The sequence below is a fragment of the Peromyscus californicus genome, unplaced genomic scaffold, assembly GCF_007827085.1.
Source record: "Peromyscus californicus insignis strain IS unplaced genomic scaffold, ASM782708v3 Scaffold_4__1_contigs__length_199733344, whole genome shotgun sequence".
NCBI lineage: Eukaryota > Metazoa > Chordata > Mammalia > Rodentia > Cricetidae > Peromyscus > Peromyscus californicus.
This window is the reverse complement of record NW_026294562.1, coordinates 58,891,111-58,906,424: the sequence shown is the minus strand read 5'-3', so window position 1 is coordinate 58,906,424 and position 15,314 is coordinate 58,891,111. Positions and strand designations below refer to the sequence as shown.

Below are 15,314 nucleotides of genomic sequence, written 5' to 3'. Positions count from 1 at the left end.
GTGCCAGAGGGCACATTGGGAAACTAGGTCCTAGGGAAAATAAAAGAAGTTTTGGCTTTCATCCTCCAGTTACCTGGAGGCTGTGAGCACCTGCTAAGGAGGGTCAGGGCACATGGCTGGATGCTCCTCTTCCAGTGCCAGTTGCCAGTTCTGCCTGGCTGTCCCTGGGTTGTGAAGCCATGGGGTGCACGAAGAATCCCTCTTTATTATATACCTTGTATGAATTTTATTGTGGGGAAGAAAAAAACTATATAAATAAATGCATGTAAGACGGCTAAGAAAATATCCACCCACCTAAGAGCTTGCAGATTGCCTGAAAGAAGGAAACCGTTGGGTGGCATATTAATCATTTTCAGACAGGAAAGAAGCTATTTTTAACACTTTTTATGAAAAAAAAAAAAACATTCTTTTCGTGTATGGTCCCAGTCAGAGTTTTGTCAGACGGCAAGCTCTTTCTCTGATGAAACCAGGTTTCCAAAGAGGTGACTTTAAGAAAATTAGAAAGCTCACTTTCCACCTAAGCTCACTGTGAGCTAAACACCAGAGGTATTTCAGCAGCCTAGAAACTAATTTGATGTGTGGTTTGGTTATTAAGCAAAGCGATTTTCATTAAACCATTCACCCTAATGTCACCTGTGTGGGTCCATTTGACTCACTTGCCTGGTCTTTGGGGTGAAATGTGTATAAATGTCCCGGCTGTTTTATTCTATGACCCTGCCTGCATGGCCTCGCCTGCGTGAGGACATCCTGCCCCCTCCTTCCTTCAGAATGGATATAGAATAGACTCGATTCTTTTTCTCATGAGGCTTACCCAAATTTACCGTGTGGGACTTCGATTTTTATAACCCATGGATGGCATGATTCGCAGCCATGGGCTAGTGTATTAAGTAATGCTATCTCTATTCTCTATTTCTATGGACTTTCCTTTCCTACAGAGTGTATCTTATCAGTGGGCAGGACCTTAGTCCCCCTGCCCCATATCTACTCACTTTGCCATTAAGGGTGTTAATACCTTACTGGTTACACAGTCAGAGATGCAATCAACTGTACTGTTAGGGATGGGTGACTCTACAGATGCACAGTCGCGGGGGTGCCAGCATGTCTGGGTCTTGGAGCTGTGTGGTACCCTCCATGTGCCTCACCCAGGGGGTACTCCTGGAAGCCCCAAGGTGCGGGGACCATTTTATCCTCTCTATGTCTGCCAGCCTTTTGGCTTTCACACCAAAAGAGTCCGCCAGCCCCCGATCTCAGTGAGTGACAGATGAGGCCTGCTGAGATTGTGGGGTCACCTGTCCTTAAGGCCTCTTAAGTCCCCCACCTCTGTAAGTCCCAAGATCACCACAGGCTCCCATGTTGGTAACAATTATAGGCTCCATGGTGAATACTCTGAGACTTCTCAAGGTCCTACTCGGGGTAACACCATCAGCAAGGTTTCCTTTGTGCCCAGCCAGTCACACTTGGTGGCCTGACCTAGCTATGGTTCTTTTGGAGGTGGGCTGCTGGGGCTCTGGGCCTAGCTCTTCAAAGGCACAGGCTCTTGGCTCCAAAGCAGACACTATCAGCCTTTGGTACTGCTGGTCTGTTCCTGGCCAGCCCCTGTGAGTCACATGCTGGAGAAACTGGGAGTGAGATAGCGTATAGCCAGGAGGCTTGGTGAGCATCTTCCCCCATCAAAAGCTTGCAAAGAAAGCAGGGTACCTGAGACATGCCCCTGTCCACTGGAAGGATGAGGATTCCCTCTGTATATCAAATGACCCTGAGCCCAACACCTTCTTCCCCTGCTGTGTGGCTTCCCGCCTGCCCTCTCACTCTGATTCCTAGAAAAGAGGAGTGTCCAGTGCTGACCTGTAAGAGCACTGTCAGAGCCACCTCTGTCCCTGTGAACTATGCAGGGGCTACCTCTGTCCTTAGAGGGCATGTCAAGGCCACTCAGTCCCCATGAGCAGTGCTGGTGCTACCTCTGGCCCCGGTGAGTTCCTCCAGAGCCACCTCTGTCCTTGTGAGTTTGCCGGGGCCACCTCTTGAGCTGTACCTGGGCCCTCTGTCCCGGTGAGTTCCGTCAGAGCCACCTCTATCCCTGTCAGCTCTGCAGAGCCACCTCTGACCCCATAAGGTCTGCCAAAGTCATTCTGTTCCCACGAACTGTGTCCGAGCTACCTAATTCTAGTACCACTTATGTCCTCATCCTCCTGCTGTACAGATGAGTAGAAGGCTGTGGACTCTGTAATGGAGCGGGCATCTTAGCTCTGAGGTGCCCACCTCTAACTTCCGACCTTGTGCAGCTGATGCCATAGGCTGTCCTAAACTGTGATGTTCTGCTTCTCCTTTGATGTCAGGGTCCTTACCCAGGTCAGTTCCCCTGGAAGCCCTGGTTCTCTTTGGCTCCACGGGGTCCTGTCTGCAGAATGGAGCCCTAGCCTTGGGCAGTACAAGCTTTAAGGATCTAGGGGCAGAAATCCTGTAGCAAAGCTTCCCTGGGCATCAAGAGGCTAGGATATACACAGTATCTCTGGCCATCAAGGTGAGGGCATCTACTGTGCCTGCAGCCTGGAGGGCTGGTCCTGGGAGGCTCTGTAATGTAGAGATCGATTTCTGTTGCTGGCCAAGCAGCTGAATGCTCAGGGTGACTGCAGTGTGAACACCATCCCTTGAGGTGCCTGGGTTTGCCTTATCTGAGTCCCTGGGTATGTTGGTCTCAGGAGTGTGAGGACCCAGCTCTGGCTAGACCTCTCTGTGAAACAGACACTCAGTGAAGGGGGGGTCACATGATGCCAGGCCCCACTTGCTGGGAGGAGAAAGGAAGATTCTGAGGTGTTGTGGGCTCCTCTACCCAAGAGATTGGACTACCTAAGAGATTGGAGGGGCGGCGGGGGGTGGTCAGAAGTGGCTGGCTTCCCTTGCTGGGAGAGCCGTGACCAAGGCTGTAGGCCTGAGTGGTTCATAAAGATGAAATATCCCTCATTCCCCATCCTGGATGCTGAATGCCCAAGTTTTAACACAGGCTTGCTTCCCTGAGGTCTGTCTGTGGCTTACAGATGATGTCTTCTCTGTACCTTATGTCGTCCTCTGTGTGTCTGGGTCCTGATCTCTGGATTCTGATTATTGCTGTCACATGAGGTCATCCTAGTGACCCATTTTAATGTAGTCACCCCTATAAAGGACCTCTTTCCACATGTGGCCACATCCTAAGGTCCCGGGTTATACCCTAGTGTATGAACTTCGGGCACACAGGTCTGCCCATCACAGAGGTCAAGTTCAAGTTTTTAGGGGATGCTCCTGCGCCATGCAGTGTCCTAATGCTTAGTGACACAGGGAAGCCTATCCTTACATGTGTCATGGCTGTGTCTTCCTGCTGAAGGCATGGGCTGGCCCGATGGAAGGTCAGACCCTGACTCCCTTCCATCGAGGTCCTGGCTTGAGCTTCCATGTGCCTCAGTGTTCCTCTGCATTCATGTCGGGGGGTGAGTCAGGCCTTGGGGAGCCCAGCAACAGATCTTGCATCAAGCCTTCAGGCCCATCAGTGGCTTGCACGGGGGCTTGGATGCATGCAGACCTGGCCTCCCTGTGTCCCTGTTCCCTAGCATTACTTATCTGCCTCTCTCTTTCTCTCCCCAAACCAGTGCCCTTCCGAGAGGCCCCAGCTTATTCCAACCGCAGGCGGCGGCCCCCCAATACATTGGCTGCCCCCAGAGTTCTTCTGCGTTCCAATAGTGACAACAACCTCCATGCTGGTGCACCTGAATGGGCTGTCTGCTCTGCAGCCACCTCCCACCGAAGCCTCTCACCCCAGCTGCTGCAGCAGACACCCAACAAGCCTGATGGAGCCACGAAGAGCCTTGGAAGCTATGCCCCTGGGCCCCGCAGCCGCTCCCCCTCACTCAACAGGCTCGGTGGCACTGGCGAGGATGGCAAGAGACCACAGCCACATTGGCATGTGGGGTAAGGAGAAGCTGGGTAGTGGGCATGGGCTCCCATGGGAGATGGTTAGCCATACATGTTTCTCAACTCAGGCTACCCCAGAAAACGCCGAGGTTGAATTCTGCCCTCTGAGGCTGGGGGCTCCCTGTTTAGTCTGGCACCCTGAGTGGCTATTTTTCAGCATGGGTGAGGGAAGCTGAGCTTTGCAGGGGCCTTATGTCCTTCCCAGTGCCTTGACTCCTTGGTTCTTGAAGTGAAATGGCCACAGGGAGTCAGGGTGGAGAGTACAGTCTGTGCCGTCATACAGCCTGTGGCACAGTCTCCTCTGTCATGCACACTGTGTCCACTCCAGGGACCACATGCTTACAGCAATGGGACATCTCAGCCCAGAGGAAATTGCTGAGGCTCAGAGCCATGTTACTGCACAAGAGACCAGCCATGTCCCCAGCAGCCTTGGCTTATGCTACAAGTGGGAACTGTATCTGCCCAGCACGGCGGGGCCTCAGAGCCCCTCCACCACCTCTGAAGCAGCTCAGGTAGCAGGCTAGAATTGGGCAGGCTGAGGGACCACTCAGGGTGTCACAGCCTGGACCTTCCCTAGGGAAGGGGCTTCCAACCTACACGGCCAGGAGGGAACCTGCATCCCCATGTCAGCTCTGCCTTCCTGAGTTTCTTAGCCAAGAGAAGAGACTCTCAGGGATCAGTTCATTATGGGGCCTTGAGGCCGTGTTTGGTGGCCATCAGAGAGATTCAGAGCAGCAGGAATGGGTCTTATTGGCTTCCTGTGATTGCTGTGGCAGGCCGTGGAGGAGAGCAGGATGTGGACAGGCACCTGCCATGGCCCTGTCTTCACTGGAGGAGTCCATTCTCCTTTTCCTAGTATCTTTTGTCTCCCTTTCCTTGGTCTCCTCTTTGATTTTCGCCTACCCTGTCCTAACTAATGCAGGCTGGCCCAGAAAGAGTGGGAAGCAGTGTGCTTGTCCACAACTTCTGCCCTGGGCCTATATAGGACAGGTGAGTCTCAGTGCTCACCTCTCCAGAGATGGCGCCCTCTAGTGGCACCCAGAGGCACAGCTGAGTCACAATCCTGCTAACTTTCCCTGGAGACTTTGCATTTACCCTGTGGGAACCCTGGGAGCTGGATGGGGCAGTCCAGTACTCCCAGGCCTCTCTCAGCTGCCCAGATGTGGAAGAGTGCTCAATATCACAGGCTGGTCTGGCTGTACTCATCACAGGGACATTCCACTACCATCTTATCTGTCCTGAGTGACTCTTGCTTTGGCAAGGAGAAAGACCTGGTGCTGGTGAGATCACTGGGGAGACAGTGGTGTCCTAGGCCCCTTCCTAACTGTGTTCATCTGGAACGTGGTGCCCTTCCCAAGCCCCATCTATCCCTGGGGTTTCAGGTCGTGAGGTGAGGATGGTGACATTGGCATCACCATCTCCCCCACTTACCCCGCAACAAATGCCAGTTCTTCAGTTGATATCAGGGAAGGACACCCTCTTGAGACAAGGATCTCACATCACAAAGCAAGGTGCTCAGAGATCATAAAACTTTCTAGACGTGCCATGGATGTCAAAGCGCACAGGACAGTCTAGTATTTTTCCTGTAGGCTCTAGAAGATTCTGGGGTAACCACTTTGCCTGTCCATCCCAACCTATCAGACATGGCCGTGAAGGTGACAGTCAGATTGCCATGTAGCTATGGCCTATTTCTACCCATATGTTCTCCCTCTGGATCTATAGGAACATGGGGACCTGAACACTCAATCCTACCCTCGATGGAGCAGAGACATGGTTATCTCAGCAAAGAGGGAAAAGGGTTCCCGCCTCTGGATTTCATCCTGATCCCTGGGCTATGCTAACAGAAAAGGGGGGAGGGAGAGAGAAAAAGGGAAAGAGAGAGGGAGGAGAGAGGGAGGATGGGGGAGGGAAAGAAGGGAGGGAGGGAGGGAGAGAGGGAGGGAGGGAGAGAGAGAGAGAGAGAGAGAGAGAGAGAGAGAGAGAGAGAGTTTTAATGTGGAGTCTAGATCTCCCTGGATACCTTCTTGTCACCCACACCTAATGTGTGGTAGCATGTCACTCAGACACCATCAGTACAGGGTGGATAAGACTACCAGGTTTACAGTTGGAGTAGGTAGGGCCATGTGAAGAGTGCTCCCCATAGGAGCAGGTGCATCCTGGCTGCTTATGGAATCTGGGTTCAGACACCCCTTCTCCTTGTGTCTTCTGCAAAGTGCAGTAGTCTGTGGCCCCTCTGGCAGGCGGCAACTGCCTGGGTGCAGGAGTTACAGCCCCTCGCATGGGCCATTCCCTGTGTGCAGGTGAATGTGTGTTCCCCACCTTGCATGGGAGGGAGACAGCTTGGTAACAGCTTCACACAAGATGGGATTCAGACCTGGGGAGGCATAAGGCTACTCTCTGGAGGACTGGAGACATCCGATAGAAAATGAGTGGGTGTCAAGAAGGGATGATACCCCATAAGTTCAGCAGAGGATGGGAAAACATGGGGAAGAAGCCATGATTAGAGCAGCCATTTTCACCCAGTGGAGGTCTCTGGAGTTGGGGTGGACCTGGCCTTACATACAGGCAGAACCCTCTCCCACCCAACTAGAGCCATTAAGGGCTTGTTGGCCATCTGGACAAAGGAGGTACTCCTCCATGGTCAACACAGTACTGGTACCCCACTTCCTACCTGCGAGTTGGGTGGGCCCCTCACTCTATTCACTCTCAAAGATACAGTGGGTCTGCCCACTGAAGGCTGATTGTCCCACCTGTATCCTAGCCCCTCCTGAAGTGGTCTCTTTGGGCTAGTGTGATGGGCCTATTGAATGATGGCAAGTCTTTGTCCCTGTAATAGCTCCTGGGGATGGGCAGCTGGGGGCAGGGTAAACTAAGGTGCCTGAAATATGCCTCATGTCCTTGCTGGTTTGGCATGTTCCTTGCTCTTAAGTCCTAAATGGCCAGAAAAGAACAGGATGACATGTATTGAGTCTGTAGGCATAGCAATGATGGGTAATGCAGCTGACCCACAGCCAGCGCTCAAGTCCCTATGCGCTGGACATGCCATCTGCTATGCCCAAGCCCCAGCTAGCAGCTCTCACAACCTCCATTGTCCCAGAGAGACAGTGATTTCAGCAGGCTTCTGTCAGCTGACTCTTCCTGGCCATATCTGGACTTCTTTGACTCTGCACATCAGCCCTGCCCCCTGTCTTCCCAAGAGCAGCCACAGTGCCTCCTTATAGAATGCCCCACCTCCATCCTTGGACCACTCTGGTCCCATCCTACTGCCACAGCCATGGTGCCCTAGTCTCATGATTTGCCGTGTGTTCCTTCAGACACCTTCCATGGCCTCAGTTACCCTGACTCTCACCCTAGCTTAGACAGGGTGTGTGCACCCAGACCTTGACTTCTGCCATCACCTTGGTCTTAGCAGAAACATACCTGGTTGGAATACACTCTGGCTCACCCTATGTGGCCTCTCCTGTCTTCTCAGATGTGTGTGCTGCCCTGTGCTGGACCACCTGGAAAGTTATAAATAAATGAATGAGTAACTGATGGAGGAGTGAATGAATGGAGAAGCTCAGTGTGTGGGTAGTTCCTGTTCACACAGGGTAGCTGGGAAATGGCCCAATTTACCCTTCCCAGTTACCCCCAGAACAGAACGTTGGCTTTCTGGTACTGAATCTCCAACAGTCTAACCCTCCGACTAAAACAAGTTAGCTGGTACTCCATCTGGCTGCTCTTGGCCAGAACATAAAGGAAACAGATGCCAGGGCTGGGGAACTGCTGAACCATTCACACTGTGTGTCCCAGCTTGGCTTCTCAGGCCTGCTCATTTGAGACTACCCCTTACCTGGGGCTGTGCAGGGGCCATGGCTCTACTGTTGCTCAAGGCTGCCATGAGGAGAACATGGTCCCTGGGCAGGAGGGCACTGTTCATAAAACACCTCCCCTTGACGTACAGTCTCCTGTCTTTTACTACACGGCAGAATAGAGCATCAGGATGTGAGGGTCTCTCTGACTTCCATGTGAGGTTGTTATTCATGGAACCTCTCTCCCATCTGGGAAATGGGGTCAATGCTTCTGAGGCTTCAAGAGATTCACTGACTTGTCCAGTATCTGATAATAAAGGGTCAGCTGGGCTTCAGGCAATGTTTCTTAAAATTTTGGGTGTGTGAGTGAAAAGATCATGTTGGGCTATGCAGTCGGTGAGCAGATGAGTGGATGGACAGGTGGTTGACAATGGCTAAGTAGATGGATGGACAAATAGTGGGTGGTGGATGGACATGTTGGTAAGTGATGGGTGGATGGACGGATGGATGGATGGATGGATGGATGGATGGATGGATGGATGGATGGATGGGTGGGTGGATATGTGGGAAGGTGGATGGATGGATGGATATGTGGGAAGGTGGATGGATGGATGGATGGATGGATGGATGGATATGTGGGAAGGTGGATGGATGGATGGATGGATGAATGGACAGATGGATGGATCCATGAAGCACCAAGATGTGGCTGACAAGGCAAGGAGAGGTTATATAAGGTGGCGGTGCTGAGGTCGTGCCTTGTCCTCCATCTCCACCTAACACCTGGCATCCTTGTGGTCACGTAGCCCACTCAGGCACCTGTGCCTCCAGAATTCTGTAATGATTGCATTCATGGTTATGATTTAGAAAACCCTGTGTGAGGGGGTGCATTGCTGGGGAGAACCCCAACTACATGCAGCCTTTCTACCTCCCCCAGTGTCCACAGAGCCCAGGTATGTCTCCAGACCTTGCACCCATGCTATAAGAAGTCAGGAGACCTGGCCTTTTTTTCTCTTTGCTTTACATGGATGAAGGGCAGATCCAGGCTTTGGGGCAAGCAAGGCCTGTGCATTCAGTCCCCATCCATCCTCACCAACATTGTAAATGAGGGCCTAAATTTGGCACACCACAGCCCCAATATCCAGTCTGTAGACTGGGCCCCTCAAAGACCTCAACCAGCGTCCAGTGGCTGGATCCCATGATCATGCCAGTTGGAAAAGTAAGAACCCATGGGCCAATGACATAATGGATAACACATCTCACGATTGACCAGAGAAAGTAAGAAGTACAGTTAAATATAACACTTTTGCAATTCTATAAGAGCACCCCAAACCACAGGACCTTTGTACACATGGGCAAACAGTATAAAAGGCACCTGGGAAGATCGTTTCAATGAGGGATTGCCTAGGTCAGGCTGGATAGGCATGCCTGTGAGGAATTTCTTCTAACTACCTTAATTGATGTGGGCACACGGGTGGCATTATTCCCTAGGCTTGGGGTCCTGGGCTGAAGAAGAGAGGAGAAAGCTAGCTCTGTTCATTTCTCCAAGCCCTTGACTAGATGGGATGTGCTAGCTGTTTGAAGTGCCTGTCTTGACTTCCCCACAGAAACAGACTATGACCTAGAATTGTGAGCCAAATCAGCCCTTCTTCCCCCATATTGCTTTCTTGTCAGAGTGTTTTATCACAGCAACAGAAATGAAACGCAGACAGAAATTCACCGTAACAAATCAAAGAACATCCCACCGGCTCCTAGAAGTTCCCTGCAAGCCTCTTTTCCACTGGTCCTTGTGTTAAGTGGCTGCTTCCTTCCCTTGCACAGATCTCAAGCGTGCAGCATCTTACTTTCTACCTCTATGGACCTCACAATTGGGACCACATAGGGATGGGATCATGCAGCGTATGGTCTTGTATGACTGCCTTCATCAAGCATAATGTCCCCAGGGTCCATCCTGTTGTGGCAAGTGTCAGAACATCCTTTTTCTGACTGAATAACGTTCCATTGCATGGGTGGTAGTGTGCTGTTCATCCAGCATCCCATCTGTGGACACCTGGGCTGTGGATGCTGCTGCAAGGGACACAATGTGCAAATGTCCCCGCTTTACTTCCTTGGGGATGTACCCAGCAGTGCAGCCACTGGGTCCCCTTGAGTCTTTTCAGCACAGACACTACTCCTGGCCCACACATGTCATTACTATCTGGCCTCACACATACCAGCCGGGCCCCTCTTAGCCCAGTGTTTATAAACTGATTTGGCTATGGTTGACAAAGTGTGACTTTCTTCTCTCCTATTCCCTGTTGCCTGATTCAGGTCGCCCTTCACTCCTGGTGCCAACAAGGACTCCCTCTCCACCTTTGAGTACCCAGGGCCCAGGAGGAAGCTGTACAGTGCGGTGCCCGGGAGACTCTTCGTCGCCATCAAGCCATACCAACCCCAAGTCGACGGCGAGATCCCCCTTCACCGAGGTGACAGAGTCAAAGGTCAGTCTTTATCTTCTGCTTCCATGAAACACCTTGGCAAGTCTTCTAAAGCCAGGGCAGAATCCAAGTCATCGGTTCAGCAAGGCCTACACTGGGAGATGCGGTCTCTTGGGAGGGTACTGTGACTCTCACTGGTCCCTTTCTTTCAGTGTCCCCAGCACTGGGCCTTTAGGGATAGAAGATGCCCACACACTCCTGGATCCATTGTGGCAAGTACAAGGAAGAACCAAACTAGGGCTCAGTGAGTCAAGCTGCTTTCCAGCCAGAAAACCCCAGACAGAGTGGGGTTGGGGCAGCCCGTGGTGTAGGTGTAGGTTTGATGAGCTGAGGAAATCAACCAGGTGAAGGGAATTCTCCAGACAGAATACTGAGGACGTTTATGAGCAAGCTGAGAAGTCCAGCGCTGCCCCAGGAGTCCTAGCGGTCCAGTGATCGCTCCTGTACAGGTGAGGGGTGTCTGTGAGGCATGGCGGGAAAGCATGTATAATGATGGAGTGTGGAGAGGGGAGGTGGGTCGTTACTTCAAAGCTTGTGGCCGAAGGTCACAGAGGGAACTGGAGAAGAGGCAGGTAGGGACTGCAGGGGCCACATAGCAGAAGATAAAACTCCCAGGTGGAGCAAGAAGGGCACTTCCTGTGCTCAGCATGCCCAGACCCCAGCACTGGACACAAGATGAAGTAGAGGTGGCAGGTGGCTTCTGACCCTGTCCTCTCCACCTGATCATTGTCCAGCTCACAGCATATGATACATAAATTCTTTTATCTGTGCATTCACCAGGGGTAACTGTGAGGATCCGGAGAGTGTGTACCCCATCGTTTCCTAGCCTGGGCATTCAGCTTCCATACCTCCATGCCTCCGAACCTCTAACAAGTCCCTAGTGCCCTGTTCACTTCTCCTTCAAGTTCACTTACTCTTTCCTCCAAAAACCCCCTTTCCCCATCTCGTTCCTCCTGTGAGGTTCATAATTTCAAAAATTATGTTTTCTGCACTTTCTGAGCGTGTGCTTTAAATTGCTTCTTTCTCATTGCGGCGCCTTCTTAGGACTCTGCTGGGGTTTCCGTTCATTGGCTACATGTGCTGTTTTACAACACCAACACCATGCTTGGCGTACGCACCGCATTAAAGATCCCAGTGTGATCATTCCACCCGCAGGCACATGCAGGAGGTTTATACTCCATCCATTCGCTTCTGTCTGCTCTCTCAAGGACATGCTTTGTTCTCCTCATTCACGGACCCGGTAACTTTCATTTTTGTTCTGGACACCAGCCCCTTCCCTGGCATGGACTGTCCCCACTATCTTCAAGGTCTGTGGTTCCAGTTCCAACTTTCTGGTCCTTCCCGAGTCTCACACTGGGGGCTTTTCTCTACATCCCCTCCACTGATGGCCTTGCTGTGGGGGACTGTGCTCTGCCCAGTATGCCCTGTAAAGCTCCCTTCCTGCTCCTGAAGCAAGGGAGCATCCCTGTTGAGCCTGACTGCCTCTGCACAAGGGCTAGCGCCTCCTGATGGTGGCTTTTTGTGTTATTAGGCTTTAAAACTGTTCTCCACAGTGGGATCTATTGGAATCCTCGTTCACCATACCCATAAGGTCCCCGGACTCTGCAAATGTGTTAATGCAAGGATTAAAAACTTCCCATGCGATACAATTCTGAATTTTATCAATACAACCCACCAAGGATCAGGCCATTTTCCTGTACAAGTGGGTGATATGGGTTGATCTTACAACAGAAGCATGGTGTGTCAGACTCACCAGCAATACACGGGATGCAGACTTGGCAGGTGCAGTGTGCTGGCAGCTGGGCAGGTGCCTCCTTGACAACTTCATTTATAGCGTTCTCTTGGGTCCACCATAAATGGTGCTCAGAACATCCTTGCCAGGGCTGGGGCTCCAGCTGTAAAGTGTTTGCTGAGCAAGCATGAAGACTTGAGTTCAGGTCCCTGGTCCCCATGTCAACAGCCAGGAACCGCAGCATGCACCCGAAATCCCAGCTCTTGAGGGACAGAGACAGGTGGATCCTGGCGCTCCCTGGCCAGCCAGTCTAATAGAATTAGTGAGCCCCAGGTTTCACGAGAGACCTTGTGTCAAAAGTACTGCAGGAAGGTGAGTGAAGAAGACACCTAAGGATAACCACACAACCAGACACACACGTACATGCACATGGGCACATCTGCATGAACACATACACCACACACACACACACACACACACACACACACACACACACACCCATACAGTGTGACCCTTCCTGGACCAGAGTCCATTTCTAACCCTATCAACATAGCAGGTGCATAGAAAGCCATAGCTCTGGATAGTTGCTGTTCACATTGGTACTGTGGCCTCTCAAGATACATCTCACATCTCCTGACTTGACAGATTGCAGAAGAGCACTGTAGGGGTGCCGTGGGGAGGCTTCCATCTGAGCTGGTAGTGTCACTAGCTCCATGGCTTGTGTGGTTCTTAGACATATGTGGAGCTGGCAGAGGCAGGCCAGAGGCACAGAGGCCCACAAAGCCCAGGTTTTGAAGACCTCCCAGCAAGAAGCACCTCTGTCCAGCAAGCCTGTCCTCCCCAGCCTGTGTCCCTACTGCCATTCTCTCAAGCACAGAGCAGCCGGAGCCATTGCCAGGCATGACAGTGTTTGGAGGAAGCTTGGAGTAAACAGGTCCTTGGCACCTCCCCAGCATGTCCATCATTGCCTGGGTAGCACCGGGAGCCAGCTGGATACAGCCACTGCTGGTCCTGGGCAGGCAGCCTCAAGGCAGCAGTGCCGGCTATCCAGGAGGTCAGGGTTGCTGAACATCCAGGCTAAATCCAAGCAGAAGGTGGCATATGTGTGGGATGGCCCAAGATGTGTCCCAAGCAGGAGGACACCTTCCAGGTCCTCACTCCTCCATGCTCCTGGCTGGTTTTCACACTCAGGCAAGACTGGGAGGGAAAATCCCACCCCTGCACATCTGTAGTGGGGGGCCTCCTGTAGTGACGGTTGCTTGGATAGTGTTGCTGGACCTGTAGAAAGTGGACGAGGAGCTCTTTGTTCCCATCAGTGACTTACAGTACTGTCCTGAGATAGGTGTAGAGTTAGGATGGTCCTTTCTTCTAGAAGGTTCTGGGTGCTAAGTGCACCCTTCCTCAGGAAGGGTGTCTGGCATGTGATGTCTTCATTCTGCCCTCTCTCTGGTCATCAGAAGTTCTGGCTCTTCCCTGACCTCTCCTAGTCCGCTCTCTGTCCCCAGGTCTGGCCTGGATGAGTCTCTTCTGCCCAAGTTCCTAGCCCAGTGCAATTTCCTGTTCTGCTCTGTGGAGGAGAGTCCCTCATCTATACACATTGCCTTAAACAAGAAGAGCAATCTTTGCTATTCTGAATTAAGTATTGATTTACAAGGAAGCCAAGCCTGACTCCCTCTTTATGAGGCAAGGTGTGCCCACTCCCACACAGACACACCCACTTCCATTAGACACTCCTTCACAGACACACCCACTTCCATAAGACACTCCCACAAGACACACCCACTTTTATAAGACATTCCCACCCAGGCACACCCACTTCCAAAAGACACTTCCTCACAGGCACACCCACTCTTACATGGACATGTCTGCTCCTACACAGGCCTATCTTACCTGGCTCTCCTGGCATCCTGTTGTTTCCTTGTTCCCCATGTCACTAAAATGCCCCAGAGAGCAGAGCTGGTAAATCCTAAATTACCAGATGACACCTCTGTGTGCAGCTGCCTGTGCTCACAAGCCTTTTGCTTCTTCTGTGGGCCTTGCCCTGGTGGCACAACCAGACTGTGTGCCTGAGGGGAATCAACTGCACAGCTAAATGCAGGCTTCCCCCAGGCAGGCAGTGTACCAGGATGCCCACAAACAGGGACAGCGTTCATAGGCCTCTGTTGACTCAGTGGTACCATGAGCTGAATAGTATTTATTCCTCTCTAACAAGTGAAGACTCCGAGGCACACGGTAATAAACAAGCCATCCCACATGTGGCACAGGTAAGGTGTGGCATGGCAGAAACGGATGCCAGCCGGACCTTAGCATCTCACTTCTTGCTGGGTGCTTTGAAGCATCAGGGTTGACACACTGAAGGCTCTGAGGAATGGGCATGGGGGTGTCTTTGTGGGCCTCACTGCACAACCCAGCTCTTCCACCCAGGGCTCTGTTCCAAGATGACCTTCTCGGGTCTAGAGCTGAAAGGCTGAGCCGACTCTCCTCCAGCTGAGCTGTGTGGAGGGCAGAGGTTACATCCGTGAATCCACACTTCGAGGAAATTGTTTCAAGCAAATATGATGATATCAGTCAGCATGGAAGTGGCTTGTCTCTTTTTATTTGGGTCATTTCCTCAGATTATTAGACAAGAATTTACAAAGCCAGAGTTTGCTGTTCTGTCCCTTTCATATCCACGGACTGAGCAGATCTTTATCTGCCATTTGAGGTCAGGATAATGGAAAGAAATACTCGTGCTGGGACCACTTTTTCTCCACGACAGGGCTTTGAGTCTCAAATAATTTCAAGGCAGATTAAGATGTATGGACAGGATAGCAAGCTCCTTCACGTAGCCGTGTTCAGACAACACATATCTGTTTTGAACAGATCATCCCAGCTTTGCCTTCATAACTGAAATCTTTATTCTAATGAGGCTAGAGGGTACTGTGAGGTCCTCGGGACCCTGCCCCAGCACCTGGTGCACACGTGTGTGTACACACACAAAAAAAAAAAAAAAAAGAAAAGAAAAGAAAATAGGAAAAAGGCTCTCTAGGGTTTCACTCTCCTCCATCACCCGCCAGGTGGGAGAGATCCATGGGCTGGGGCTGCCGCCCCACCCCTTGGCACTGTGTTCTCTGAAGGCTACTTGGCCTCATCTGCCAAGCTGCTGGCCCTCGCTCCCTCTGCCTGTTGTCTGATGTCCCATTGCTTAGTCCCTTCTGTCCCCATTACTGATGCCTTTCTCCTTTCTGTTACCTCTAGTTCTGAGCATCGGCGAGGGTGGCTTCTGGGAAGGCAGCGCCCGTGGCCATATCGGGTGGTTCCCGGCTGAGTGTGTGGAAGAGGTGCAGTGCAGACCCCGGGACAGCCAGGCAGGTAAGGCGGCCTCACAGGGCCAGG

The 15,314-nt window shown here is 51.9% G+C and overlaps 1 protein-coding gene across 8 annotated transcripts in view; it reads left to right on the top strand.

The window, feature by feature from the left end:
* Positions 1 to 15,314, top strand: part of Shank2 (SH3 and multiple ankyrin repeat domains 2) — a 445,086-nt gene that overhangs the window by 180,726 nt on the left and 249,046 nt on the right. For all 8 annotated transcript variants that reach the window (XM_052712831.1, XM_052712826.1, XM_052712828.1 and 5 more), the window contains 3 exons: positions 3,621 to 3,939; positions 10,041 to 10,210; positions 15,177 to 15,290. In XM_052712831.1, the coding sequence (XP_052568791.1) occupies positions 3,621 to 3,939; positions 10,041 to 10,210; positions 15,177 to 15,290 (603 nt within the window). The remainder of the gene's footprint in view (positions 1 to 3,620; positions 3,940 to 10,040; positions 10,211 to 15,176; positions 15,291 to 15,314) is intronic.